The sequence below is a fragment of the Miniopterus schreibersii genome (assembly GCF_964146895.1).
Source record: "Miniopterus schreibersii genome assembly, chromosome: 22".
Lineage (NCBI taxonomy): Eukaryota > Metazoa > Chordata > Mammalia > Chiroptera > Miniopteridae > Miniopterus > Miniopterus schreibersii.
The window spans coordinates 15,024,071-15,051,912 of NC_138124.1; the positions used below are offsets into that span (position 1 = coordinate 15,024,071).

General features: G+C 57.6%; 1 protein-coding gene across 2 annotated transcripts in view; it reads right to left on the reverse strand.

The window, feature by feature from the left end:
- Positions 1-10,239: 10,239 nt before the first annotated feature.
- CRTC3 (CREB regulated transcription coactivator 3) overlaps positions 10,240-27,842 on the reverse strand; it is a 50,917-nt gene continuing 33,314 nt past the window's right edge. Inside the window, exons 3-15 of one of the 2 annotated variants that reach the window (XM_081124373.1) lie at positions 27,534-27,653; positions 21,970-22,031; positions 20,948-21,010; positions 19,298-19,398; positions 17,751-17,786; positions 16,794-16,879; positions 15,733-15,782; positions 14,232-14,449; positions 13,660-13,958; positions 11,524-11,715; positions 11,367-11,447; positions 10,868-10,970; positions 10,240-10,450 (exon numbers count right to left, since the gene is read on the reverse strand). In XM_081124373.1, the coding sequence (XP_080980499.1) occupies positions 10,248-10,450; positions 10,868-10,970; positions 11,367-11,447; positions 11,524-11,715; positions 13,660-13,958; positions 14,232-14,449; positions 15,733-15,782; positions 16,794-16,879; positions 17,751-17,786; positions 19,298-19,398; positions 20,948-21,010; positions 21,970-22,031; positions 27,534-27,653 (1,614 nt within the window). In that variant the 3' untranslated portion in view covers positions 10,240-10,247. Of the gene's footprint in view, positions 10,454-10,867; positions 10,971-11,366; positions 11,448-11,523; positions 11,716-13,659; positions 13,959-14,231; positions 14,450-15,732; positions 15,783-16,793; positions 16,880-17,750; positions 17,787-19,297; positions 19,399-20,947; positions 21,011-21,969; positions 22,032-27,533; positions 27,654-27,842 lie in introns of both variants that reach the window. The other variant, XM_081124372.1, reaches the window with a different exon arrangement.

A 27,842-nucleotide genomic window follows, 5' to 3' on the forward strand; every position in this document is an offset into this window, starting at 1 on the left:
TTTGAGGGGTGTCCCCCGGGGTTTGTCTTTTATCTGGGAACTCTCACGCAGGATGCCATTGCCCATGAGGGTGAGCCCTGGCCCCTGCCCCCCCACGGGGCGGAGGGTGGCTCCAGAGGCTGAGCCAACCGCCTTCCCTGCCCTGGGCGTTTGGAATCGGGACCCTTGAGAGTCAGGGGCAGTTAGGACCCGAAAGGGGTCACGAAAAGACCAGGCGTGTTTCAGCCGATCCGCAGGGAGAGAGGGGAAAAGGCGGGTGAGCCGGGGAGGCCGAGATGAGACATCTCGTGTCCTTAGAGAGACAGGCTGTCGGGCGGAGACTGAGAGGCCAGGAGACCGACAGAGAGGCGGGGACACAGTAAGGAGAAAAGGTGACAGAGAGAGACAGAGGCACAGACGAGAGAGAGAGACAAAGGGACCAGGAGACCAGCGCTGGCTCCCCACACGTCCCCCATCCGCCGGCCGGCTGCCCCTGTGCCCCGATCCCGGAGCCGGCCCTGCCGCCCTCGCCAGGTAAACCACCGGTTTTTTTCCTGCATTTGGTGGAAGGGACTCTGTCCCTTTGGGCACCGTTCCCGGGTGAGTCGGTGGCCAGACAGTGCTGGGGACGGAACAGAGCCAGGGCTGCTGCTCTGTGTCTGCCCTGGCCATTTACTTGCATGCTTTTGGGGGAGAGGAGGGCATTCGGTGCTTTTTTTTTTTTTTCCCCCTCTCCAAGGGGCTGGAATTAAGCCTGTGAGTCAGGATAATAAACTCGCTGAGTGTGTCTCTGTTCAGACGACGATATATATATTTTTTCCTATCTCCAGTCATGAAGTTGGCGCTGATGTATAAAGGGACGAGCCGCTGGGTTTTATTTTATTTTTATGTCCATATTTTTATGTCCACTTTTCTTTTTTTTTTTAAACGCTCACCCGAGGATATTTTTTCCGTTGCTTTTCAGAGAGGGTGGAAGGAAGAGAGAGAGAAAGAGAGAGAGAACGTCGATGTGAAAGAGACACGTCGATGGGTTGCCTCCCACATGATCCCCGACCAGGGCCGGGGGTCAAGCCTGTAACCGAGGCACGTGCCCTTGGCCGGAATCGAACCCAGGGCCCTTCGGTCCGCGGGCTGACGCTCTAACCACTGGGCCAGACCGGCCAGGGCCTTACGCCCCCTTTCTCGCTGTGCCCAAGTTGGGTGATGTGTCCCAGGGCACAGGCCGGGGCGCAGGCCCCTCGGTCCCCAGCAGGGGGCGAGCAGGAGGCGGCCGATCCATGACTCTCCTCATTGATGTTTCTCTCTCTCTCCCTTCCTCTCTCTGAAATCAGTGAAAACATTAAAAAATAAATAAACCACTAAGCCTTATAGTATATACATGATCAAAACAGAGGAGAGGCAGGAAAAAGGGAAGGAGAGGAGGGGGCAGGGGAGAGGATAATTTAAATAGCGCAGGAGGGCCTGTCTCTCCCTTTCATTGGGCGCCCGGCCCACAGTGAGCACAGGCGGGGAGACGACCGGCACCTGCGCTCCTCTGTGGGTTTAGGGCCCCACGAGCCTCTCACACTGTGGCGTCTCATCGTAAGGAGTGTGGCTCTAATGTCGAAAGATGCGTGTTTTTCTTTTTTTTTCGTATGTTTTTGTTGATTCCAGAGAGAGGAAGGGAGAGGGAGAGAGAGAAACACGCATGAGAAACACTGATCGGCTGCCTCCTGCTCGCCCCCTCCTGAGGATGGAGCCCACAACCCGGGACCGAACCGGGGACCTCTTGGTTCATAGGTCAACGCTCAACCACTGAGCCACGCCGGCCGGGCAGATGTGTGTTTTTCATACAAGACCCATAAGGGAGGCAGGTCTCGATTCTTCATCTCTAGCACCCGCTACAGTGCCGGCACATAGTAGGTGCTCAGTTCTGATTTTTTTCATTGAGCATTTTTTTTTTTTTTTCACATTGAGCATATGCTAATCGTATAATACAAAACATAAATCCTTTGTCCCGCGCTCTCTGGAGCACGCCCGCGCCTTTCCCCCTAGTCTCCTCTCAGGGACAGAGGCTTGCTCTCTCTTTTGAGCTCCGAGGGCCCTTCTTTAGCTTCTGTAACTTGTTTCCTGAGCCCAGGCAGCCCAGCTGGCTCACTTTTCCTACCTCTGTGACTTTCTAAATCAACTTTCGCTTGCATTTGAATATATAAAAATATATATAAATTTAATTAAATAAATTTAAAAAGACCCATAAGGCAAGCCAACTACTGCATCTGGTGCTCAACCAAAGACACCGCCATCTGTCCCCACTTGGAAAGGAAAGCTGGCTGAACTAGAATGCTGAAGGATTCTGATAGGAGGTCCTTGTACGGCGGAGAAATTTAGGGGTCACGTAAGGCGTTTTCGTGAATAACTCTGACTACATGGGACAAAGTCTTACATGGAGATTTTAGAATCCAGTCCTAGGGCAGGATATGCTCCTGTTGTGCCAGACATGCCATCGCAGTGACTGGGATGCAGCAGGCCCTCTGGTTGACTAACGTGGGGCACACATCTCTCCCCAGAGCCTCTGAGTTACAGGCTTGGTACCAACAGACAAGATGAACCAATGAGGTTCCCCCTCTCTGGAATCTAAAAATTGGGAACAGCCAGAAAAATGAGGCCGTTAGCCATGGGAGCTGAGCCCTGGAAGCCACCCACTGTCGCCTGGGCAGTTTCCCACCGGGTAAGCCCTACTCAGTGTCAGACGGCCTTCGCGGTTGCAACTCACTCTCTCCAAGTTTACGGTCACCTCTGATACGCCAGGCCCAGCTCTCGGCGCTGGATCGACAGGGCTGAGCAAGGCCCCTGTCCTCACAGTGCTCCCCAGGAGCAAAAATAAACACACGAGCAATAAACAAATGCAAGAGCGAGAGAAAGGCAGAGAGGCCTCGGCTCTGGAGCGGGCCCCCGACTCTGCACAAGGAACTACTTTCTTGTTGAGGATCAGCTCTCGGCTTGCCGCTGGGCTCTGCTGCTGTCTACGAGTCCGAGCGTGGAGGACGTGGGCTCGGCGGGGTTAGGTGACTAACGGGGCAGGTCATCGAGTCACTCTGGCTTCCCCGCACCGGGGATCTGTGCTGAGTTTGGAGAACTCCCCACCGAATGAACTTGCATCTCCCCGCGGTGGGAGCCTGTGGACGGAGCAGAGCAAGTGACATGAGACACCGCCGATCAGACGCATCTGCGTGAGGCTGAGTGACAGGGCGAAGCCGGTGCCAAGGAATCCTCTCCGGTGACGGTGACAGGAGATCCTGCAGCAGCAGCAGCTCTTTGTATTTCTTTCTCTGCGAACTGACGGTTTTTGGCCCCGTTTTCCCGGCTGGCTGTCGGTCTTTATCGTACCGATCAAGGGCTCATTGTTTACGAAGGAAATGAGTCCTGTGTCCCACCTACGTGGTAAATGAGCTCCCCCCGCTTTCCCTCATCTCTGCTGTCTGCTGGTCCATCTGTTGCTGGCTGCTTGGTGCAGTGGGAGTGGGGGGGGGGGGGACAAGCCACACTCTTGTCCACACAAACCGGGTGCCCAGACATTTTTGAGTTGAAAAAACTTGCAGACCAGAGGCTGCTGGTCAGCATGTCCTGGGCTGGGTGCCCAACAGTTTCTACACGGCCGCAGGGGAACGAGGGGTGCTCTTTGCAGGCAACAGCTCCCTCTCTCTCGGGTTGGTATCAAAGTCCCCGATGTGGCTTCTTTGGCAGTCGCTTATTTAATATGTTAATATTGGCAATCAATTGATGTAATAACATTTCACGGCTCGGTCAGAGGCATTACTCAGGCCTCCCTGAGCCTGGGCGCACAGGGTCCCCCACGCTGGAAACTCCGGGCGCCCCTCCAACCTTTCCTTGGGCTCTTCCTCGGTGTCTGCTCCATCCCTTCCCCTCTCCTCACTTGACCCTTTCAAAGTCTAATTCTCTCCCGCATCCTTCCTGTTTCCATGCCTTTCCCAGTGTGTTTCACAGAATGTCAGCCTCACAAAATGCTCCCGACAAAGGGACTCGGGGGTCAAACGAGTGTGAGAAACGCTGGGCTGGCCCTGCAGAGCCTCTGGGGAGCCCTTCCGTGCAGCCGCGTGTTTCAGCAGCCACCCCCCAGGCCTGCAGCAGCGCCCTGTGTGCACCAGCATCCCGCAGAGCCGGTGTCTGCGGGGTGGGAGTGGGGGGGAATGCTGCCTTTCAGGGCCTTCAGTAGGAAGTGGTTCAGCAACGGTTTGCAGTGGCAAGAGGTGTGTGATGGAGTGACACAGGAAGTGCCCCAGAGCGTGGCCGGGGACATCTACCTTCAGAACGAACCTGGGACAAAAACTGACACGAGCCTGGCTGGCGTGGCTCAGTGGTTGAGCATCGGCCTAGGATCCAGGAGATCGCCGTTCGATTCCCGGTCAGGGCACAGGCCCGGGGTGCAGGCCCCTCGACCCCCAGCAGGGGGCGAGCAGGAGGCAGCTGGTCAATGACTCTCATCATTGAGGTTTCTCTTTCCCTCTCTTGGAAATCAAAAAAATATTTTTTTTAAAAACCTAAAAAAAAAAGTGACATGTTCATCGGCTACCACGGCCATCGCCGGATCTGAAAGAGACAGAGAAGGCAGAGTGACAGAGACGGGGCCCAGGTGGCAGGCCAGCCCCCGAGGCCGGGGCCGAGACAGAGCTGCCGCGGCTCCCAGGCTGCTCCCGGGAAGTTCAGACCTTGGAGGCTCCTGAAGAAGGTCTTGGCTCCAGGGGGACTTACAGGGAAATTAGTGGGCAGCACATGGACTCAAGAGTAGCTGCTCAACAGCCAGGCTCCTGATGGCAGAACAGTGGCCACTCGGGGGCCTTGCCCGGAACCTCTCCAGGCTACTGCCAACAACCCCCAGACTCTGTGCGTCTCCCATTTGAGTTTCAAATTCCTGGGAAAGAGCATTGGCCAAGTGGATCAAGCCAGCGTCGCAGGGGGCGGGGTCTGTGCCATCCTGGCTTCTGGGCGGGGAGGGCCCAGGTAGCCTCCAGGTTGCATGGCTCTGCCTGGGATTATAAAACCGCCCCCCCCCCCAGGGTGCAGGGCTTGGTGGAGGGAAAGGAAGCCCCTGCAGAAACCAGGGAGCTGCACCCCTGCAGCCGTGGTCACGCGGCCCTTCTTGGATAGACTCCTGGACGAGGCCAAGGAGGCCAAGAGGTTGACCGAAATAAAGAGCTCGGGAATGGGCGACTGGGAAGCCCACGCCCGAAGGACTGGCAGTGGGGCAGGGGCTCCCCGCACACAATGGACAATGCTGGGAAGGATGGTTACAGGACAGGATGCAAACAGGACAAACCTTGACCATGTGAAAATAAGAACTCGCAGCGCCGGGAGTGGGGCAGGAGGTAGGAAGTGGGTGAGCTCATTTCCTCCCCCTAAATCGCGGGCTGTCAGGAGATGCCACCCGCGGCTCAAGGGGGTTTGCAGAACGAGCGCCGCCTCTTGATATCTGTCTTTTCTTCTAGAGAAATGATTAAGAAGCACATTTATTTGCAGTCTAGCAAATTTCTGGATACACTTAGGCTCCCTTTTTTGTCCCGTTAAACGCTTTTTCCAAAAAGAGCACGTATTTGTGGGCACTTTTTTTGGTGAGAATTTCCCTCCACCTGCTCTTTTCTCTGCAGGCGGGAGCAGTGATCTCCGGTGAGTTCGTGCTTTTCAGTGTGGATTTCTCATCACGGGCAGGCCCTGCTGTTATAAAAGCAAAGCGTTCTCTTAATTTTTTTTTTTCCTGGAAGAGAAATTTCTTTGCTCCTTGGCTGGCATGTCTCACTCCAGCATCTTCCTCCCAGGGACAGTCCCCTCCCTCGGGGAGGGGTGCGCTGCAGCCCGCTGGTGGTCCGGAGACAGATCTGGGCAGGCGTGAGGGTCCTAAGCACCAGGGCCCGTGCTCCAGGTTCAGCCCAGGGGCTGGGCCCCCGGGGCTGCTTCTTCATCCACTGAACCCTCAAGTCCTCCTCGCCTCGCCCGCCTCTCAGGCTGCAAGGGGGGGGGCTGTGTGCAACGTCAGTGTCTCCCCGCGCACAGTGGCGCGGCCACCAAGAGAGGCTCATTTACACGGTGCCGCCACCGGCTGCGATTCTAATCAGCGCCAGCCCAGTTCAAGGCTGGATCCGAGAGGGTCTGGTGGGTGTATGTCCGGGTTGTTCCGCAGCCCTGACAGCCACTCTTACGGTCTCAGCTCCATCTAGTGTCCACATCAGGACATAGTCACGTACAGGGAGGGCAAGCGTAGGCCTCTGGTTGCTCGTATGGAAAATGGTACAACGATAAATCAGTAACAAGGCAAGAATAAACTCTGTTTCGCACACTCAGAGCTGCACACCTACCCCGTGTAACTGACTTATTGCAAAAACCTTAAATTCCATATTTGCAAAAGGTACAGCACTCATTAGGCGAACAGGACCTTAATAAGATCTACTTGAAACTCTTCTTCCCCTACTAAGGTTTAATATTTCAAAGCAAGTATTATACCAATTTAGTACTTCTAAAGACCTGTGCGTGCTTTCTTAGAAAGGACATATCCGAGCAACACATAACACATAATAATTGACACCAAGGGAGACCCCCCCAGACCCTTGGCGTCAGGAGAGGACTGTGTTAGTGGACTCAGTGGATAGTGTGGGGGGTAGAAAATGAAGCCACAGTCCTTGGGGAGGTGGGGGTCAGGGCCGAAGGCCAGTCCGCAACCCGGAGCACTGGAGGAAGGAGCATCGTGGCCGGAACCTCCACAGGGGAGGGGTTCGGACGAGGGCAGGAGCGGGTCTGGAAGTGGTGCCGGCAAGAGGGAGGCGGGACGCGGAGGCACTGCCAGGGGTCCTCTGTCCTTGGTACCTGCAGCTTCAAAGGACCACGTGCCCTACTGCTTTCTGAGCTGCTCTCAGGAGTGGACGCATGACAAGCAGGTCAGTGCGGGACCTGCCAGGCCAAGGACCCAACCGCAGGCTGAGCCGCGCACAGGGCGGCGAGAGAGAAGGGCTTTCCCCATCATCGCATCCGAGGCTGAAGAAAAACACCAAGTGCAGATACAATCTCATTGTGCTTTTAATTACGAAAGATGTAAAATGATGCATTATAAAACTTGGAAGCTACTTTATACAAATTCCAATCTTTAAATATTGTTTAACGAGGGACCTGGGAGTCAGGACTCTGGCGGGAAGTCTGATCAGTTGCTGTGATGGTTCCATCCCGGGCAATGAAAACGGGCTCGGAACCATCTGTGCATAAATCAGAAGAGCCGACAGGAGTCAGGACTGGAAATGTCTCGAAATATGCAAATGGACAGGGGTACACGACACACAGCTCAGCTCAGGGAACATACAGTAGACTCGGGAGAAACGGAACAGGACAAGGGGGGTTATGTTCAGCTTGACACCATCAAGAAATCTTTCTCCTAACACTTCACGTCCTAAAAACCACAGCTGTACAGAGAGAAAAAACGCAAACAGAGAGGCTCCAGCTCTGGGCTGTTTCACTGCTCGTGCACAGCCGCCTCTTTCTTGTGACAATACTCAGCGAGCAGCCGCGACAGAGGCCGAGGTCTCGCCTCGCGCGTTTGAAAGGCGTCCGTGAGCGCAGACTTACCGCCGAAGGTCAGAGCGACCCCCCCGTCCGCGGCTGTCCGCGACACCACCTAAGCAAAGGGCTGTATCACGCCCAAGACCTTTACACAGGAAAAGGTCGGGCTGACGAACCTAAGGATAAATTTAACTCAGTGCTAAACTTTACTGTCATCACGAGACTCTTCCTGGGAGCCTCCATGCCCATGAGTCACACAGAGAAACCCCCGGGGTAGCACAAGTCATCATGCAGGTGTCGGGGTCTCCGGATGAAACACGGGGCTGCCTCGCAGGCAGAGCTGGGACCCCGACACTGATGATCCCCACGGGTAAGGCACTGTGCAAAGAGTGAATTATGCTGGGACCCCCACTTTAAATAACCTCCTGTAACGTCACACCACGCCCTGTCTGAAAGGCCAGACCGGATGCCGGGGCCTCGGGCACAGGAAAGCACCAAGGAGCCGGTCCTTTCGGCACGGGGCTGCTGGGCACCATTTGAAGGAAAGGCCCCTGACCTGAACAGTCACTCTGAGAGCTTAAGCGTGAAGGCACCTGAAGTTCAGGGGGAGTAAAGCTGGGACAGGGAGGCCGACTGCCCCTCCTGGGCCAGCCCGGGCAGGCAGGACTCCGGTTTCAGTTCCCCATTGGACAGGGGGCGCTGGGCTGATGGCAGCAGGAGGGTGGGTCCCGCAGGCGGATGGGAGGTACCACCAGGGCTGGTGAAAGGCCGGGGCAGGCAAGGCCCCGCAGACGCAGAGGAACGGACGAGGTCTGGAGAGTTAGCAGCCCAGGATCCTGTGACACTCCTCTCGCCATAGGCACAGGAGGGTCGGAGAGGCCCGGGGCCCTCCAGGGAGAGCACTCCTGGTGCCTCCCGGAAGGGCAATGGCTGTCTAGGCAAAGGTGCCAGCATCGCTCACCTCTCCTCCAGTGCTCAGCAGGCCCGTCCCCTCTGCCCCTTCCAACGTGCCCGTCAGGTCTCTGGTCAGGGGCTGGCCCAGCCGAAGTGAGAGGGGCAGGCAGTGGTGGAAATCTGGTGACGCTCTTTTAGGCTAAAGTGTTAATGACTAATGGCAGTTTCATGAATCAGGCCTTCATTTCACCACACAATTCTCCACCTTTAAAAGATGAACATTTCAAAGCAATTTAGATTAAGACGTGGCTCTGAGACGGAAGAATTTTTAGGTGAGGCCTGCCAGGACCCCGAGGCCCTAGCACTGGGGCAGCCGCAGCTGGCACGGCCACTGTGGGTGCCCTCAGAGCACAGTTTTCACCCGCCTGCTGTGTGGCACAACCTCGAGGAGAATGGTGCCCACAGGGTGCAGGTGGTCACCTAGTGTTAAAAGCGTATTAAAGTGCATCTTGACTAACCACAGGCACGAGTGTCAGGAAAGCTATAGCTCTGAGAAGACTTGGCGAGGAAGAGGGATAGCTAGAGATTAGACTGCCTCACAGCAGGCAGATTCACTCACCCATCATCCACCCACCCACCCACCCACCCACCCACCCATCCATCCACCCATCCATCATCCACCCATCCATCATCCACCCATCCATCCATCCATCCACCCATCATCCATCCACCCATCCGTTCGTTCGTTCACACGTTCAGCACACGGCTACACAGCACCTGCTCAGTGCCAGGCACTTGTCGGTACTGAGGGTTCCCCGGTGAGTGAGGCACAGTCCCTGCCCACCCTCAGGGAGCGGAGGGTCCAGTGGAGTAACGTGAACACCCCCGTCCCACAGAGGAAGAGCGTCGCTTGGCTGCTGCTCAGTGGCCGAGTCTGATCCGAGCCGCTGGCCGCTGCCTCCGGGCGCTGTGTACAGGGCGGCCTGTACGTGTCTGGCGCCTGTCCAGAGCGTGTCCGAAGGATGTCGTGTGTCTGCGAGAAACCTTCAGGCCCACTTCCTTCCACGGCCACCGAGAAGCGCTGCTCTTTCTCTCAGGCTCACCCCCTACCAGGGTCTTTTTCTTCGGTGACTGAATGGATAGGCTCCTCCCTCCTGTCCCGAGGAAAAGGTGAGCGAAGCAGCAGGAAAGGGAAACGAACGGGAAGAACAATTGGCCGCTCGGCTCGCTTAACTCAAGCCTGTTCTTGGACTCGCGGCGCAAATTCTTCACGTTAGAGCCAGGGCGTCGGAGAGCTGCGGCTCTCGTTCTGCCCCGAGCGCGCCTGCCACCAGCTGGCAGGGGCCCAGCCACACAGCCAGAGAAGGCGCCTGGGGCTGTGGTACCTGCTCGAGGCGGAGCCGACGCCCGAAGGCCGGGGCCCAGCCGCCTCCCACGCCAGCCGGGCCCTGTCTCCAGGACGGGCTGAGATCAGTGGTTCTGAGCGCTGCCCAGTGGGATCGCGGCCTCCATTCCATGGTATTTTCTACTGTTACGCACTGACCGGCTAGATGGCCGACAAAAAGACGTGGTGGTTACGGCGATGACCAGTGCACTGCAAGCCCAAACCAGCCTTCCTGCAGCAGCGTAACCCGCCACAGGCCTGAGGGGCAGCTCTGCGGCCCAGTCAGCCACGGTGCGTGAGACGGGACGTCAGCAGAAAGCTGGGAGCCGTGGAATCAGGTCTCTCCAAGTCAGAAGCCCGAGATAACGAAAGCCCAGGGGTGGAGCTGGCTCCATCCTGTTCTGTTCCACTTGAGCCGTCTCAGATAGAAGCCCTCCCGTTCTGTTCCTCCTGTTCACAGTCGGTCAGCGCGAAACGTCTCCTCAACTGAGGGGTCAAGCAGGCCCATGGAGTCGCTCAGCATGCTGAGCCCGTCCAGGCTCAGGGGCTCAATCTGGAGCTCCTCTTCCAGTGGGAACGGAGTGTCCATGTTCAGGCTGGCCTCAGGCATGCCCGCCAGCGCACTGCTGAGGTCCCTGAACAGGCCAGAGCTCGAGTCTTCTGGAAGAAACAGCAAGAGGGAGCAACAGGGCAGATCAGGAGGAGTGGGGGCCCCGGGCGACACCACCGCTGAGGACACCCCCGAATTGTTGCCCTGTCATCTTCCCGATCAGGAAGGTGATCGCTGCGTCCCCGCCACTTCCAGGCCCACAGTCTCGCTCTGGAATCTACGCTCTTCCCAGTCAGCCCCACGACTCCCGGTTTCCGCAGGCATCTCCCCACGAAGAGCTGTCAATCACTGAAATCTAAGCATTTCAGAAAAGGCTCACTGCCTGCAACTCACAAAGGCACGGCTGGGCTGGGGACTCTCATTTTTTGGCTTTACCTAGTGTTATTTAAACTGAATTGCAACGGGATCTGTAAAAACACAGGAGAGTAAGAAGAGTGAAGCAGCAGAGGCGAGGCCACACTCACCTGTGAGGACGGTGTTGGGGAAATTCCCGCAGTTGGAGTACAGGTTTGGTCTCAAATGAAACGAGTCCTGTGCTTCCTGGGGACCTTGCTGCACCAGGGGCACCTGGAAGCAGCAAAGGTTACGTTGTGAAAACCTATCTCTGCGCCAAGGAGTGAATAACGCCATGGGTTCCCAGAGCAAACCACAGCGGACGCTGCCTTCCAGAACCTCCCTGCGCCTCTCTCAACATGACAGGTTCGCGCACTGCTCCAGTCCCTGCAGCCCTACGACCAGGGTGTCATCGCAAGTCCCTACCGCTTGCTCAAACAGCTCCTCTGCTGACGCCTGACACTGAATACGGCAGCGGGCACCGGCACTTCAGGGCCGGGGGGACCCCAGGCTCTCCGGCCACCGAGCACATCTGAACCCGAGAAGTAGAGAACCTGCCTGCTTGCGGGGGCCCCGCACACTGAACAGCTTCTGCTCTGAGGAGAGGCGGCGCCCGGGGCGGTCACTCACCTGCTGCGCAAAGGCTGGGCCTGGCCTCAAGGGCTGCTGGTCGAAGCTCACATCTGGGAAGAAGCTGGACAAAGATGAACCCTTCGGGAACAGGAGGGTCATTCAGCTGGGAAGTCACGGAAAAATCAGCGTTCCCTGCACCTCCGCTGGGACTCACCTGGGCCGCGAGGAGCTGGAAGTCCGGCTGCTGCAGCGATGAGGCCGCTGGTGGCCGAGCAGAGGGCCCCTGGGTGGGCGGCTGCTGCAGCAGAGGCTGGGGCAGCTCCTGGGGCGCGGGGTACGGGGGAGGCGGGGACGCTTGAGCTTCTGCGGGCAGGAAGGACAGCGGGCTCCCATCGGAGGACACCATCTGGAAGACAAAGTCGCCAGTGCGCTCAGCTTCTGAGCTTTCGGCAGCAAGAACTTTACGAAACGGAAACGTCACCGTGAGGAAAACCCGACTTGGCCGCGGCGCCCTGTGCTGCGCTGAGGCCTCTTCCCGTGTCTGCACCGTGTATCGCAAGTCTCACCCCCAAGCATTTCCCCTCAGTGACAACTTCTACTGTCCTAAAAAACAAAACAGAAAACCCAGCCAACTGACCAGTTTCTTCTCCGTTTTCTCAGTAAAAACCATGGCATTTGTTTATGCCGTACCTTCTGGTTAAAGACGGAAGAATGAAAAAAGTACTTAGCTCTGCTGTCTCCCAAAACTCTACTAAAAGCACTAAAACAACATGAAACCACCATTTCGGGTTTCTATTCCGTACCCAGCCCGTGACCGATGGGACGGCGGGCAGATCACAGGCACATCTAAGTCATGCCAGGCACTCTTTCTAGGGTTTGATTTTAGCTGGGCTGAGAGGAGATCTGCTCAACTCCGAGAGTGCGGGACTGAATCCGTAATACACACGCAGGAGGCCAGACCAACGAAGGAAGTAAGGCATTTATTAGCTCCCGGAGGGGAGAAAAGGGCCATCTTATTGTTTCACGGTCTACTGTGCGGTGAAAGTCCGGCTGCATTGTCACGACTACGAGGACGTCACGCACTGAGGACCCTCTAATGAAAATCACGACGAACCGCACTGGGCAGGGGGAGATGCGTGCGGAACGACGGGCGGAGCTGAAGGAGAGCAAACCCGATCTTCCCCGTAGGTCACCAGGTGAGGCCCAGCACCCACACTGCAGAGCAGTCAGCACGAGCTCACGCCGTGGGACCACAGCCGCCACCGCCGGGGGGGCAGCTCTAATTCAGAACAAGTCCCTCAGAACTATTTTCACTTTTTAAACTATGAGCATGAACAATAATTTAAAAAACAACAAACTAAATATAAAGCAAATTAAAAAAATGAAACATCTGAAAGACAATCTCTCCATCCACACGGTCTCCTTAAAATGGACCTACGAGGCACAAGTAGTATTTTTTTACATCCCGTCAAATAATTTTGCAAAATAAAGTTAACAAAAAAAGAACCATTAAGAAAACAATTACGAAATACCCTCTCCCCTTCTCCCCCAGGGATTCCTCTTATAATCAAGATCCCGTAGCTGGTAACTGGTCACGAATGGCTAACGGCTGGACTTGCCAGTCCTCCCCGTGCTCTGTCCACTCCCCGTGAGGTCATTCCTCACGGAGAAGCAGTTAGATGATGTTATGATGTATCTAGGGAGTGACCAGCAGGTTTAAACTATGTCCACTGATGATTCTGGTAAGAACCCCCCTGAGCTGAGAGCAAAAACCGAGTCGGCCGTCACAAGAGGACGTTCCAACCCTGGGCTTCTGTAAGGGGCTGGGGACGTCGGCTCTTTCTAAACAGACTTCCCCGGGCTCTTGCGAGGTGACACGATCCTTACGACACCTACTACTTCACGAGCAGTAAGAGGACGGTTCCTCCACTCTGCAGTCGTAGCTGGGGAAGGGGTCTAATAGCAAAGCTTTGGGGAGACACTAAATGTCTCCTGTGGCTTTTCCTTATGGTTTAAAGCAGCTGAGAGCCAATCGCGGGTTTTCCACGCCTGGCTTCCCCGCGCTCAGGCACACACATCTGGACTGCGTGCTCTACACCTTCCCTTCCCCCAGCCCCAACTCCCAGGGCGGCGATGACGGCAAACGGCTCAGCGTCTGCTCCGGGGTAACCAACACGAGCCTGCTCTCAGAAAAGCATGACTGCCTCTGAGTCACTCGCACTTCTGCGCTGACTTCCCACATAGGTGACCTCACGGGCAACGCCTAGTGTCATGGACCTGACCCAAAACCGCGCAGACAGGGAGAGCGACTCCCATGGTCTCCAGTCCGCTTCGTCGCAGTGATTTTTACCTGCGAGGCAGGATAGGGGTTCATCGGGCTGGTTGAAGAGAGCTGTCTGCCGAAGCCGTGATGCGCCTCGGGGCCGGGAGAGAGCGTGAGCGGGCTCACGGGGGGCTGCCTGCGCCGAGAAGGGCCGCTCAGCGTGCTGGTGGGAAGAGACGGGTTGCTGAGGGAAAAGAGGCGCAGGGAGGGGTGCAGCGCCGAGGCGCTGGCAGCAGGGGCCTGTGGGTGGCTGTTCAGGGACGAGGAGAGTGCTGCCTTGTTGAGCGTGGCCTGGATGGAGGGGTTGCTCCGCGAACTCTGGAGACCTGGAAGACAACAAATGCCAAGTGACTGGTCATTTTCAACCAAATCGGACCAGACCGTTCGTTTTCCAAAGGTTAAACGGCTCCTACGACGTGAGGGTGACTCGACGTGAAGGAGCTCGCAGGAGGCTGTCCCTCACGGGGTTTAGTGGAGCTGCTCCAGAGCTTGTCACGTCGGCAGGGCCACCAAAGCGACACGTCAGCGGGGCCAAGAGCTACAGGGCAGGGGCAGGCCGCCGGGGACACGGCGAGGTCCCTGGGAGCAGGGGCGCTTACCAGAAGAGCTTCGTAGGCCCAGGTGAGTCATAGCAGCAGGGAGGTTGCCCACACTGTCCCCCATATTCATGCCGCCGAAGAGGTGGTCGCCGGCGTCCAGGGAGGCCGGCAGGGGCGCCGAGTAGTGGAGGTTGGTTAAGTCTGGCAGCGACCCTCCGGTGTTCAGGGTCCCCAGAAAGGGCGAGAGGCCCATGTTTTGACTGTTGTGTGGAAAAGTGCTGAAAAAGGAAAGGTGGGGATTACTCTCTGAAATCATTAGGCTCCGGGGCGCAGGACGTGCCTGACACTTCCCCTGCCCACTAAACGCAGCGGGTGCCGAAGACGCAGGTCGTCCCTGAGCTCCGCCTCCCCCTCCCCCTGGCAACTCCCTCCCCTGGCCCAGCCTCTCTGCAGGGCCACCTCCACCTGCTAGGTTGGACCGAGGGTGCCACCTACACCTACTTCACAGGAATATTTCCCAAGACCAGGTAACTGACGCAGAAGTTGTTTTAAAATTATAAAGCACCACGTAAAGGCACTGCGGCGCAATTTACATGGTTCCGTTTGGTTGGTAAGTTATCTTTCCTACCAAAAAAGTATCTCTGAATCAGCCAGACAGCTTCCAAGACACAGTCTTTCAGTTACAGTGTGGAGGGTGGTTTCAGGGAGCAGGACGGCAGGGAGAGCCGGTTAGAAGCTAGGGCTGTGCTTCGGGAAGACGCGGGAGGGAGCGGAGTCAATCGGGGGCACTGCACTCGACACAGCACCCTCAGTGCAGCACGTCCCAGGTACCAGCCACCGGCAGTGGGGCCTCGAGGGACTCGGACAAAGTAGGGCCAGACAGCCAGAAAAAAATAACCTGCGATATAACAATTCAGGCGTCGTGACAGAGCCCGGCAGTGGAAGGTGTGGAGACGACGACCCGCAGGCTGGGGGGCTTCCTGGAGGCCCCCGAGTTGGGTTTGAAGGCTACAGAATTGGGGTGATTTTAGCAGGAAAATCGTTCCAGGAAGAATGCACAGCAGGGGCAAAGCAGACAGGTGAGACGCCCCGTAGCGTGGCCCAGGACCCTGACGCCGCAGGAAGGCCCAGTGGAAGCGGGTCGGTGCTGGAGGGCGGGCCCTGCGGGTGCAGGCAGAGCCCGAGGCCGCAGTGACGTGCGGGCGGCAGGAAGCCCGAGGGAGGCTGGAAGCAGGGGGACGCTCGGCCATTCTCAGGACAGGGCGGCTCACGGGCGGGGAGCGGGGGCCGGGGTGCAGGAAGCAGGGCCGGAGGCCGAGAGGACACTGGGGCGCTGCTGAGCAGTCACAGGGCGCCAGGTTCTGCTTCGGGGCGCGTTCCTCTCAACGCGTCTGTGGCGGCTGTCCCTGTCCCTGTGGTTATGTGACAGAATCACCCCGGACGACTGACGCACGAGTAGCAGAGAGAGCCGCTGCTCTTCTGAAAACGCAGCTGACCTCCCGTTCACACACAAGGGAGGTTTCTCGGGTTCTGAGCCACGAGCAGGAAGAAAGGCACTTACTTGCCGCCTCCAACGTCGCAGGATCGCGGGCGCCCGGACAGGGACTGCATCTGGGGAGAGACGGGCTGGGTTACTGGCTGAAAGGCAGGGCCTTGCGTCCAGAGGCGTCTTCGTGAGAGTCCCGGGGCTCCCGTCAGAGCAGGGGGGCGGCGGCAAGGGGACCTCGCACAGGAGCCGCGTTCTGACTACACCTCTCCGGGCACGAGGGGGCAGAACGTTAATAAACGTTCTCAGTTTGATGCTTTATTAATTACCCTCCAGGTGGACGGTACTTCCTTCAAAAGGGCCAGCGTTTTACATACAGAGCTTTACACAAACACTCCTTTCCCACTGGCTGGAAGGGAAAGATTAAAAACATGACACAGGTGAAGAAATAAGAAATTACTATCATCCGAGCCTAAATATTTCAACTAGGAAACGAGCCGGGTGGGGTGGGGGTGTTTCTGTGTTTACTGCAGACTCCCTGGACCTAGACGCCCGGTGAAAGGCGTTCGGGGATGTGCTGTATGTTGAAAAACTGGAGCGAACCCTTGACTCGAGCCTTCTCCCGGAAGTGACTGACGGAAGGCGGCAAATCCCTAAGGGTGGAGGGAGACGGGCCTCTTCACGGGGGGGTCAGCCGGCACACGTGGAGGCGCAAATACTCAAAGGCTCTCAGGAACCATAAAGCGCGTGACTCGTGCACGGACCCCGAGGATTCGGGTCAAACGCCCTTGACTTAAACGGGGGTATCGGGCGAACCAGCAGCTCTGGACAGAAGCTGGTGACTGGCAGACAGCCGCAGACCAGAGACGCCGGCCTGTGACCCGCAGCCAGGCTTCAGCACCTTCCGTGACGTGAACGAGACGCGGGGACTGATGGGTTCCCCTCTCCCAGTGGGGGCACCGCACCAACTCACCAGCGAAAGGCGGTCTCCGCCACCTGGGCCGCTTTCCCGCGAGCACCCCCCCCGCCTCGGCCCGAGAAGCGCTCACCCGCCCGAGGCCCTCGCGCGGGACCTGACGGCGGCTGTGGAGGGGCCAGGCTCAGTGACAGAGGCCCCGCCGAGCGCGCTCACCCACCTCCTGCGTCGCCCACAGCTGCCTGGGCGGTGGCCGGGGCACGTTCACCAGATCCTCCTCCTTCAACGAGCCGGGGCAGGCGGCCACTGGGGGAGACAGTCACTGCGTTAGGCGGCGGCCACCCCCCTTAGTCACACACATCATCTTTGTTAAAAAAAAAAAAGATTCCGTTCACAGACGTCTAGTGTTGTTGTGAGAGCCCTGAAGGCAAGGGGGGGCCAGCCCTCGGACTTAGGGGATCCGACGCCAGGAAGGGGGTTCGCCATCAGAGACGAGGGGCCACTCGGCGCCACACGTCAGCCAGCCGGGCTCCGGCGACCACGCGCTCCGTCTGTTTTAGCCCCCCAGGGGCTCCTAAGGGCAACAGAGCCCAGAAAGAAGTCACTTAAAACAGGAACCCACGTTTCAGAGGAAATTCTGAGAAGAAGATATAAAGACGGAAAGGAAAACTCTGAAGCAGGTTTATCTGACGTCAGGCCTAGTGACGCCCAGGCCGGGTTCACTGCTGGGCTCTCAGGATGAGTCGAGGGTGACGGGGGCGGGAGAGGGGGAGAAACCCCGAGGCGGGCGCGGAACACGGAGCGGCCGCGGCTGCACACGCCCTGCGGGAACCCAGCCCGCAGCCCAGGCTCGAGCTGACCTGGGGCACGCCCAACGCCCAACCCCGGAGCCTCGCCGGCCAGGCCCTTCCTGTTTTCACGTGATGGCAGCCCGTCTGCACGACCCTGCGACGGGGACGGCGGGGAATCCCACGAGCAGGAGCCCGTCGGCTCGCTGCCCTTCCCTGCCCGTGGCAGCCCTACTTGTACAGAGCATCTCCGACAGGTAAACCAGCGTGCGGCCGCCGGCGTGCCGGGAAGCTCCGAAGCGCGGGCACGAGCCGGTTCAGCTGCCGAAAGGAGGCCACGTAAACCTCCGTCAGCACCCACCCGGCCCCGTGGCAAAACCGGCCCATACCTTCTGCATGCCCGTCGCTCTCGCCGTCGCAGAAGCCTAGCGGGAAAGGAAAACACACTTTTACGTGGCCCTTTCGTTCCGGCTGGTGCATGGATTAGTCGCGCTCTAGGTGTGAAATAGAATTTTCAAATCCCACCCACTTCGGTGCATCGGTTCATCTAAGGGAACCAGCGTTTATCCTGAAACAGGCAGGCGTGGTGGTTCGCCTGGGTCCAAAGCCGGTTCCCATCGACTTTCCTTCCCCTTTAAACGGTCTCCCTCTCCAGCTGTGTGACCGCCTCTGTCCCCACGACACGAGGCCGGGCGAGCCCGCAGGCGCGGAGGCAGACGCTCCGCACGGGGGGCCGGGCGCCACCACCCTCAGTCGGAGCGGAGCGGAGGAGGGGGCGCCCGAGTCGGCCCGAGGACAGCGAGGGGGTGACAGTAACAGCTGCGGCACCTCCTGCTGACCCTGCCGCTCGGCGCGGGGACGGTTCCCAGGACGGAGCCCACTCCCTGGCTCCGGTTACATTTTCCCATCGCTCTACCCGTTACTTTATTTGGCTGGTCCTATAATGAGAAATACCTTTTTGCAAAGCTAGTTGATATTTTTAAAATCCGAAAGGAAAAAGGAAATGAAAAACTTTAATGAATTACAGGGAAACGCGGGGAACTATTTAAATAGCTCCCGCCAGCAAACACGATTCTCCAGAAATAATTCCCATCCTTGGAGACGGGGAATGTTTTAAACACACTGGCTTTCCCACGTAAACACGCCCATATTTGGATGTTTCTTGAGTCCTGCGATACTTGCAGGGCGGCCACGTGGTGCAGACATCAGAGCTGGAGGGCGGCCCGGCCGGGCACTGAGGCCCAGGAACGTTTAACTGCCGAGGGGACGGGAGCGCCCGTCGTGCCCCGAGGCTCTCGTCGGCCCAGGAGCCTGCCCTGGGCGCCCCCTGCTCCTGCTCGTCTACCGGGACGACGCTCGCCGCCTCCCGCCTTTCTCACGCGTCCTCACGCCTCACCCCCGCCCTCGGAAGCCGCCCGTCGGCATCAGCACCTCAGTCGCGTTCTCTCGCCGCTTTCCGCTTTGCACGTGCCCCAGAAGCTGCTTCCCTGAACCCCCTAGGTTCCCTTGTCCTCGCCGGGCCTCTGGCCCTTTCAGAGTGAGCTCTGCCCGGAAGGGATGGCAGAGGCAGGCACGCGGCTCTTTCTTTGGGGTCCCAGGTAAAAACCTAACAGCCTGGCTCCCTCCCAGTCCAGGGAGACTGAGATCCTGCTGCAGCCACAGGGCCCCGCGAGGGCCGTCTCTGCTTCTGCTGGGCCTGGTTCATAGCCCCGCATCCCTGCCTGTCCCGAGCCACACCCCCACCTCCCCACTTCTCCAGCCCACACCCGATTCCCGCGTAACCGCCAGCTTCACCTCCTCCCCCCGTGGGCAGCCCCGTGAGCTCCTCTCATCTGACCCTGAGCACACACGTCTCCCCCCACGTCTGCCGGGCGGCGGATCCTACGGGACAGACGGAAAACAGACCCGCTGCCGGCAGGGGGCCCGTGCGTCTTACCCATGTACGCGGCCGGCCAGGCCGACTGGCCGCCTCCTCCGTAGGGGTCCTGGGGCTTGGTGCTCAGAGCACTGGTGTGAAGAGCAGAATCGGAATTGGTCCTAAGCGGGGAGGAGAGAGTCTGGTGAAAATCACCTTTATTTAGTGAAAATGCAACAGTCTTGATGAAAATTACCAACGGGAGAGAAAGTGAGGATAATTATTTACAATGATCCATAAAACGCGGGATCTGGACCTACCGGAAGTCCCTGCACGTCAATAACAGCCCCTGAGGGTCGCCCACACCCAAGATGACTTAAAAAAAAAAAAAAAAATCAATGGAAAAAATATCCCCAGGTGAGGATTACCAACCACCACAAAAATTTCTGTTTAATTTCTAACATCCATAGACAAAGGCCAAGAGATACGAGACGTAAATGGAGACTCCAGGGCCGCCATGGCTTTTAGGGCGGGAGAGGAGTGTCCAAAGACACGAGGCCTGGGAACGCGGACGGGGGCCTATTTCTGAAGCTCCCCCGGACAGCTCCAGGAGACGACCATGGTCTCGCGCGGGGTGGGGCCGCCTGCCGTCAGAAGAGCTTGTGGACTTCAGGTCAGCCTAAGAGGCTTCTCTGCGGTCCATGCCCGGGGACAGCCGCGTGCGGCCGGATGGCACGTGCTGTGTTCAGGCCGGGGGGGCAGGTCAGAACTCGCTATGAGCGCAGAGCCTGGGGTCAGGCCCAGCTCCTTCAGGGTCGCACAGACTCAGACAACGGGGATTATTTTTTATTCCTGAAGATCTAATTGGCTTTATTAAGTGATTCGTGATTGGGCTGAACCTCCCCTAGCCGCAGGGGGAGCTCCCGGGAACTCAGTGCAGGCTGCTGCCAGGTGACACTGCCGAGTGGCTGTTAACTTCAGCGGGAACGGCACTGCGGTTACGGCGGCTTTTCTGAAAGGTCCTTGTTTACGGGTGACAGGCTACGCAGCCGGCGGAGGCATGAGCGGAGGGTGGACATGGAACAGGAGGCAGGACGCTGCGGACTGGAGCCGAGGGACGGCCACAAGGGGCTTCTTGTAACGCTTTTCCCTTCTGTGCATGTTTAAAATTTTGCACTATAAGCAGCTTTTACAAAACGCCAGTTTCATCACTTACTAAGTGACCCTGGACAAGTCATTCATATCTCAGAACAGGAAAAAAGCTCGTTCTTGTCGGCTGTGATCAGGACTGAGCGAGCGACCTACGCACAACGCTGACCACCGGAGCCTGGCCCAAAGTGACCGCAGCAGCAGCTCGCGTGTGCCGCGTACTCACCGTTCCCGGTATTGCCCTACCTGGTCTTCACAACCACCCCTCGATACAGGAACCTTTACCTGCCTTTCCAAATGAGTAAACCGAGGCACAGAGAAACTCAATGACTTGCGAAGGTCACGTGGTAAGAGGCAAGCCCTGCAGTCCCACCCCGACCTCGTGTGCTTACACAGCATTATTCTGTCCTCTGTGGACACTCAGTAAATGGGGAGGGGCTTGGGTTTGCTTTTTTAACACGTCACATAAACACAACTGGTAGGATCAGCCTCTGGCGATGAGATGCAGGGGCCCCGTAAAGCGCAGCAGGGCGGTCGGGCGGGCTGGGCCTCCTCAGGGGTCACTGGGGGCGATGCGCGTACCTGTTCAGTGCAGACGTCAGCCTGAACCCGGGATGCTTTTCTTCTTTCCAAGGGGGCTGCTGCCTTTGAGACCAGAACATCACAAAGGAAAGGAGTTTAATCCACAGCCTGGGTCTGAGAACCGACGGCCCCCTCGCCCAGCTGTGCCCTGAGGAGAGGCCCTCAGGGTGCTCGTGTTGCCCGGCACTGGGAAACGGAACCGTCAGGCCGCCCAGTTTACATCCAAGTTTCTTGGATATAAATTTTAAAGTTTGGAGATTAGCTTTTTATGATTTAAAACACCGTGTTTATCCTACACCTTTGGGTCTAAGATTCCTGAGGGTGGGTGGAAGCCGCCTGAGGCAGGGTCAGCTGTTGTCCACCTTCCCACGGCCTTTCCCGGTCCTGCCAACATCACCCACAGTAACTGCGCGGCTGGTATGTGCGCAGGGAGAGGGCGGAGAGCGGGCCCCAGCCCCGGGAGCTAAGCGCTTTCAAGGTGCGTGTTTCAAATGCCTCCTGAGACCGACGTGGTCTGAAGACGGCACCACACACATGGTGGGTGCAGGGGTCTTTCCAGTTAATTGTGTATTGCTCCCTCTATGCTAACAATACTTTTTTTGGGGGGGGTATACACCATCTGTATACGAAAATATTCAAAGAGACCCTTAATCAAATCCACTGTGCAAACTGCCCCTTCGGGAGCTTGCTAAAGCCCGTGTTCCGTCCCATCACTTCCTCAACACCCGACGACAGGCAGTTACTTTCCTGTGCCCCAGAATAAAACAAGCCAGAGCGTTCTATCGGGAAATGTGTTCCTATCTGCTTTCAAACGTGAAGATCCAGCTGTCCTGAAATAACGTCCCACTTCAGGCTTTCACGTAAGCCTATGGCCACACAGGAAAAGGCCTGAGTTTTTTTAAGAGCAAGCGAGATTCTATGCTCTAGATCGGAAATGTCTAGAACAGCACCCAAGGCAGACAGGATAAAGCGAAAGCGTCCAACGCCAACACCCGCCTGCCTTCAACCCGGGGCTCGCTTACCTCGGCCAGCTCTCATCCAGGGGCTGTGAGGAGTAACCGGCTCCAAATGTGCTCCCATCAAAGTAGGATTTTTAATTAAGGAAAAATACACTTAATGAAAACGTGCAAAGCAGAATCCAGACACTGGGGTTATGGGGCGTTCAACACCTGAGGTTTGGGCTTTCCCCCCCCCGGGACCCCCATAGCTGCCCCCAGGCTTCTCTCCCCAACTTCCTCTGCAGAGGCCACCCCTCGATCTTCTACCTGGCGCCATCTCTGCGGGGTTCGTGTGGGGTTTCTTATTTTACATGCCTAGCAGCTTGTTCTTAAGACACGTTCCAGACACACGGAGAGACCGGCGTGCTCCTGCACTATGCACGCGGGGGGGGGGGGGCAGCAGAGAAATTCTGGTCAATTCTGCACCGTTTTCTGAAACAGGTTTAATCGCGTCACTCTCCTGCCAGGACATCCCCAACGATCCTCTACCAGAGAAGCCGTCACGCTTGGACTCAGGAGGACACGGGACCCTGACGGAGGAGGGACCAGCCTGCAGGCCGGGCTGGGTGGGCCTCCCCGGGGAACACAGCATCTGGCATCAGCGAGCTGTGGGCCCAAACTCGCGGACTCCTAATGACTGAGTGAAACGCTTCCTTTGCCAGAGCATCATAACCACCAGTTCCACTTTCTCGGTCAGTTTCGTTACGTTTAGTGCCTTATTTCTTAATCTGAGTCAGTAGAGCAGGTTTTCAAGAGGGAGACGTTTCTCCAACGTTAGCCAGGAGGCTTAATGAAATGAAGGCAGATGGGAAGAGCCAATGGGGGAGGCAGAGGAGACGCGGGTGGAGAAATGCCAGGGCCGGCGGAGGGCAGGGCACGTCCGCAGGTCAGTCGGCAGAGCCATCAGGCAGCGGCCCCGGATCTCACCGGGGGGGGTTACCTGCCTTTCCCTCCTCTCTAGAGCGTGATGAGCACCTGTCCAGAAAGCCCTGTCTCACGAAGCGGAAGCTACCAGCACCCTGCCGTCCTGGGTCACGAGCCCGAGCGCCCGGTCCCGGTCCCGCACACTCGGCGGCAGCGGTGCGACAGCCATGTAGCCGCCGGACGCTGGTCGCCCCACGGGCAGGTGGTCGGCACTCTCCCCTTTGAGGCTAACGTCAGTCTGTGTGTTTCACGGGGGCCTGTCCACCCGGGTGCTCAGCCGGGACCCCGAGCCACGGTCTGTTCTGCCCCCCAGCCTCTGCAGTGGGTGTCGCGGCCGCACCCCCTCCACAAGGGTCCCCGCTCCTTCCGCCCTTGCTGGGGCGTCAGGGGGGAGGCTCCTGCTCTCCCCACAGGAAGGGGAGCCGCTCTGCTGATAAGAGAGGACGCCCGCTGGCCCGTTCCTGCGGGTGGGGCCGCCGGGCCACAGAGGCTCCAAACAAGTTCCACCCTGTGCTTGCTGCCCGCCTGCCCGCCGGCCCCGCGGCGGGCGAGCTGAGCGGCTTCTTCTTTTGGCTTCCTGTTTCCATGCGGTAAGTGCACCTGGGACAGGGCTCAGGAACCGCCTTCCGGAGGCCGCCTGGGGGCCACTGTCTGTCCTACCGTCCGGGACGCGGCTCTCCGGGGACCGAGTCTGGGGCAGGCCTGGGACCTTCCACGCAGCTGGTGCGATGACTGAGCCCGGGGTCCGCTTGGTCCTGCCCACCCGCTAAGATGAGTTCCAGGGGCAGACTGAACGCACTGACCAGCCACAGTCTGGGTCCGTCCTGAGATCTCAGCCACGTGCTCGCCATGACTCGGCTTCCGCTCATCCTTTCAGCTCCCCCTCTGCCCTGCAGGACACACCCGAAAGCCCCATCGAAGGGAGGCGAGTGAGCGGCACCCGAGTCCCCGCGTACGCGACGGCACCTTCCTGCGAGCGCGTGACAGATAGCTGGCGTGGAGAACTTCAAAGTCTGAGTGTTTTCCCCTTAAAACTCTGGAAACCAGCATTTCCTTGTCCTTCGAGGTGAAAATCTCTAATGGGTGTGAGGTAAAAACTGGGTTTTGTGATCAGATAAATATCGGAGATCCTGGGTTAAAGACCAGTCTCTCCACGGCGGGCTCCCGGAGCCCCCGTGTTAGCTGCGACGCCCGAGGAGGGCGCGGTGTCCCTTCAGTGCAGCGGCCCGCGCCCTTCCAAGGACCAGCGGTCATGAGCCAGCGTCCCACAGCCGTCATCTCCCTGGACGGGAGGAGTAAAGGCCGGCCCGTTCCAGGGAGAGCCACTGCTCCCGGCAGGCGCTCAGCGTCGCCGCCCCGCTGGCCACACGCCTGAGGTGCAGGACACACTCAAACCTTCTTGGGAACATGCGACGAATATTCCAAACGTGCGTTTTACTCTCTTCCTAGAAACACACCTGTTAGAGGAAGGCGTCGCCTACGCTTCTTCAGTGTTTCCCCCCTTTCTCAACGCACCACCCACAGGTCTGAGATACTAGTACACTTGCTGTAGGTTTACGCTAACAGTCCAGAAATTCGGCGCGATGGTGTCTGCGACACGTGCTTGCTGCCTGGAAGGGCTGAGCAGCGAGAGGGCTGCTGAGGACACGAGCAGCGGCAGAAAGGGACAGGCCTGCTGGGCAGCGCCCTGGTCTCTGCCTGCGGCGCCCGCCCACGCCAGCGGCCAAGCTCACCGCACCAGCTCCTCGCGGTGGCGATGGCCGCCCACTGCAGGGGGCATCTCCCCGGGCCTGGGTTCAGCCTGCTGTGGCTGCCCACTCCGGGAGGAGGCTGGAATGTTTGTTAAACAATGTCCGTTTCATTTAAGATCGCCGCAGCGTAGGACCGGACTGCTGTCCAGGCCAGCCTGCCCACTCTAAAGCCGCCAGCCAAGAAACAGCTGTGGCAAGGGAATTCTGAACACAATTTTTTTGTTGTTCTAACGATTCGAACCCAGGGTTCATACTTTCACGTGACGGAGCTTCCTTAAGGAGGGAAGAGGCCAGTGTGAAAGCGAGTGACCGCAGCCCATCCGACCTGGGGGAAAGGTGCAAGCTTGGCCTCCTCCTCCAGGTTCTCCTGCACGTGCTCGTATCTTTGGCACAAGATCATCTCACTTTTATGTTTAACTGGAGCTGACAGTCCCCTTGACTGCTCAGGAGACTCGCTGTTCACTCACGGCAGGCCTCCGTTAAGGGACGTTTTTCCAATCAGATGTCCAGCTCCTGGACCCCAGTGGGGGGCTGAAGAGACCTGCAGCTACCTCACGATGTGCGAATCAGATTTGTTTCCTCAACAACTTTCCTTTATCTATATATTAGCCGGGCTTCTGCTTTTCCTCCCCTCTGGAGGTCATCTCACGAGCTGGCCCACACAGGGTCGGGCCGAACCCTGTGACACATCACTTGAAAAGGGGCAAAGTCCCCTGAACACACACGCAGCCTCCCTTCCGGGCCTCTGCACAAGTTTTCCTCTGCCTGGAACATTCCCTTCCTGGCTATTTTCCTCTCTCTGCATCACTCACGACCGTCTGAAATTACTTTCTTAATCATCTGTTTACCTATTTGCTGTTTGTCATCTCCCACGGGGAGGGCCATGCCTGTCCTGTTCACCAAGTCCCCAGAGCTGAGAACAGTGCCTTGAGCAGAGAGGCCCGGTACCCGTCTGCCGGGTAAATGAAGACATTACCCTCTCTCTTCTCAGTTACCCCTCAAGCCTCTGATTTTCTCCAGGGTGCCTTCTCCGTCCCCCAAGACTGGCTCAGGCTGCCCCAGGAGACTGTGCTGCCCCTGAGCTGCCTCGACCACAGCTCGCCGCACTGCGCTGCGGCTGCTTCCCCGCCCAGCTCCTCTTGCACTGAACTGTAAGCACCCTGGGGGCCCGTACGTCTGCTGTGGCATCAGCAGTGTCTACCGTGGTGCCTGACCAGCAGGTACTTCAATCGCTAAGGGAATGAACATCCTGTGTCTCTTCCTCAGTCCCCTCCCCTCCCACGTTACTCCTGGGTTATACCAGCGGTGAGCACGTATATACATTCAGACTATCGCTGCTGCAAGAAGGACCTGAGATCTCTACACACACGCACAGCCTTTAGAGAGCACACACAGAAAGAGGAAATTGAGAAATGAGAAAAAGATGCATTGTTAAGTCAAACACAGAAGCACTCGAAGGCTTTTGCCTGAACGTTCCAAGGGACCTGGACAACAGCCTCATGTACCGCTCGGCCCAGCGCGTGGATTAGCCGAAGAAATGCCTCACTCTCCTTCCCTCCTGCATCCCACGTAAAAGCCATTCCATGTTCCAGAAAGGAATTCCCAGCATCATTACCCTCTTCACTAACATACAAAACTAGGAGTCACACTATCTCAGCGGGACAAATGCAGTATGTCCCTGGGGGCCGAGGAGAGGGGAGCCAGTAACTGCCCCCTGGAGAAATATCCTTTGCCCTCAATAGATGAAAAACTGCACAAAGCTTGAAGGCAAGAAAAGCAGCAGCCTCCTCTGTGCGCCCCCACAGGCCTCCCTTGCATGTGGGCCCGGGCACGACAGGGTGGGCTGGGCGTGCGTGGTACAGGGAGGGGCCCGGGCCGGGGGTTGGCTTGACCTGGGCTGAATCTGGGCCCCTCCAACCTCCACAGTGGGATCTTAGGCAAGTAACTGTGGCATTCAGTTTCCTCCGTGGAAAATGGGGGTTAAAAAAATAAACGACTCAGTGAGTCCTGAGGACGAATAGAAACTGCCCAGCACAGTGCCTGGCATGGCCAGGTGCTCAGTAAACACGAGGGCCCTCCCCCCACTTCCTGGTTTTTAGGCTCCTGAAGCCAATTCTACCATCACTGCCAGGAACCCTGCTCCGCAGTCAGCCGGGCCCGCCCCTGCGCCCTCTGCCTCCGTGCAGGGAGAGGAGGGAGGGCAGGGCCCGCCTGGCTCGCGTCTTCTGTGTGCTCACAGATCCAGCTCGGCTCGGTGCCCCGGAGCTCTGAGCACGCCGGTGGGCCGGCAGGGCAGCTGTGTCAGCCCCTGATAAGGACGGTCCCATAAAATCGTCACGGGAGGTCCCCATCCCGCTTCCTCATTCCCCCTTAGCAGCCTAGGAGTGAGCATCACCGTGTAAGAATTTCCCTAAATGCCAGCTTTATGTTTCAGTTGTCATTTAGAGTTTGAAACCCCATAAATAGAAAATCCTATGAAATTCTGTCCGTAAGTTCTAACAGCAGGTCAGCCGGTCAACAGAAATAAAAACAAATCGCATAGCTGTGCGTCTGTTTTAGCTAGATAACCACATCTCCCCAACTCATTCAAAGTCGGGTTTAACCCTGACGCTACTGATTTCTCAAGAAAAGGCAGAGGAAGCCCTGCAGTGGGGCTGAATTACCTGTGGCTTGTGTTCAGGTACTTCTTTAAACGGAACTGTATTGATGTTTTCGTAAAGTAAACGCCTGCAGTGATCTTTCCATTGGCTGCAGAGATGTTTCCAGTTTCCAAGTCACTGATTTTTATTGCCTCCATTCATCAGATAAAATGAAGATTTTGAGGCCAAGGAGGAATGGCAGAGAAGACAAATCCTGAAAACCTTCCAAACATTTCAAAACGTATACTTTCCTCGCATGACGATAAAAGGATATCTGCCGCCCAGGCTTGTCTCCAGGCCTGCGGTGAAGGGGGTGAAAGCGGGTCCTCGACGGCCTCTCCACCAGCCCGTGGTGGCGGGTGCCCCGCACGCTATCAGCTTGATGAAACGACGGCTGCAAAGACAAGGGAAGAAAGGTTGGCCCATGACCATGACACTGCCACTCACTCTTCGGAGCAACAACTGACAAAACGGAGGAAAAGGGTGACTATCATTTCGACGTTCCCCGTATTCCATAACCCTTATGGCCCTTAATTCAGGAAGCGTGCAGCGTTTCATCTCCCGTGTTTACGAGGCCAACCTT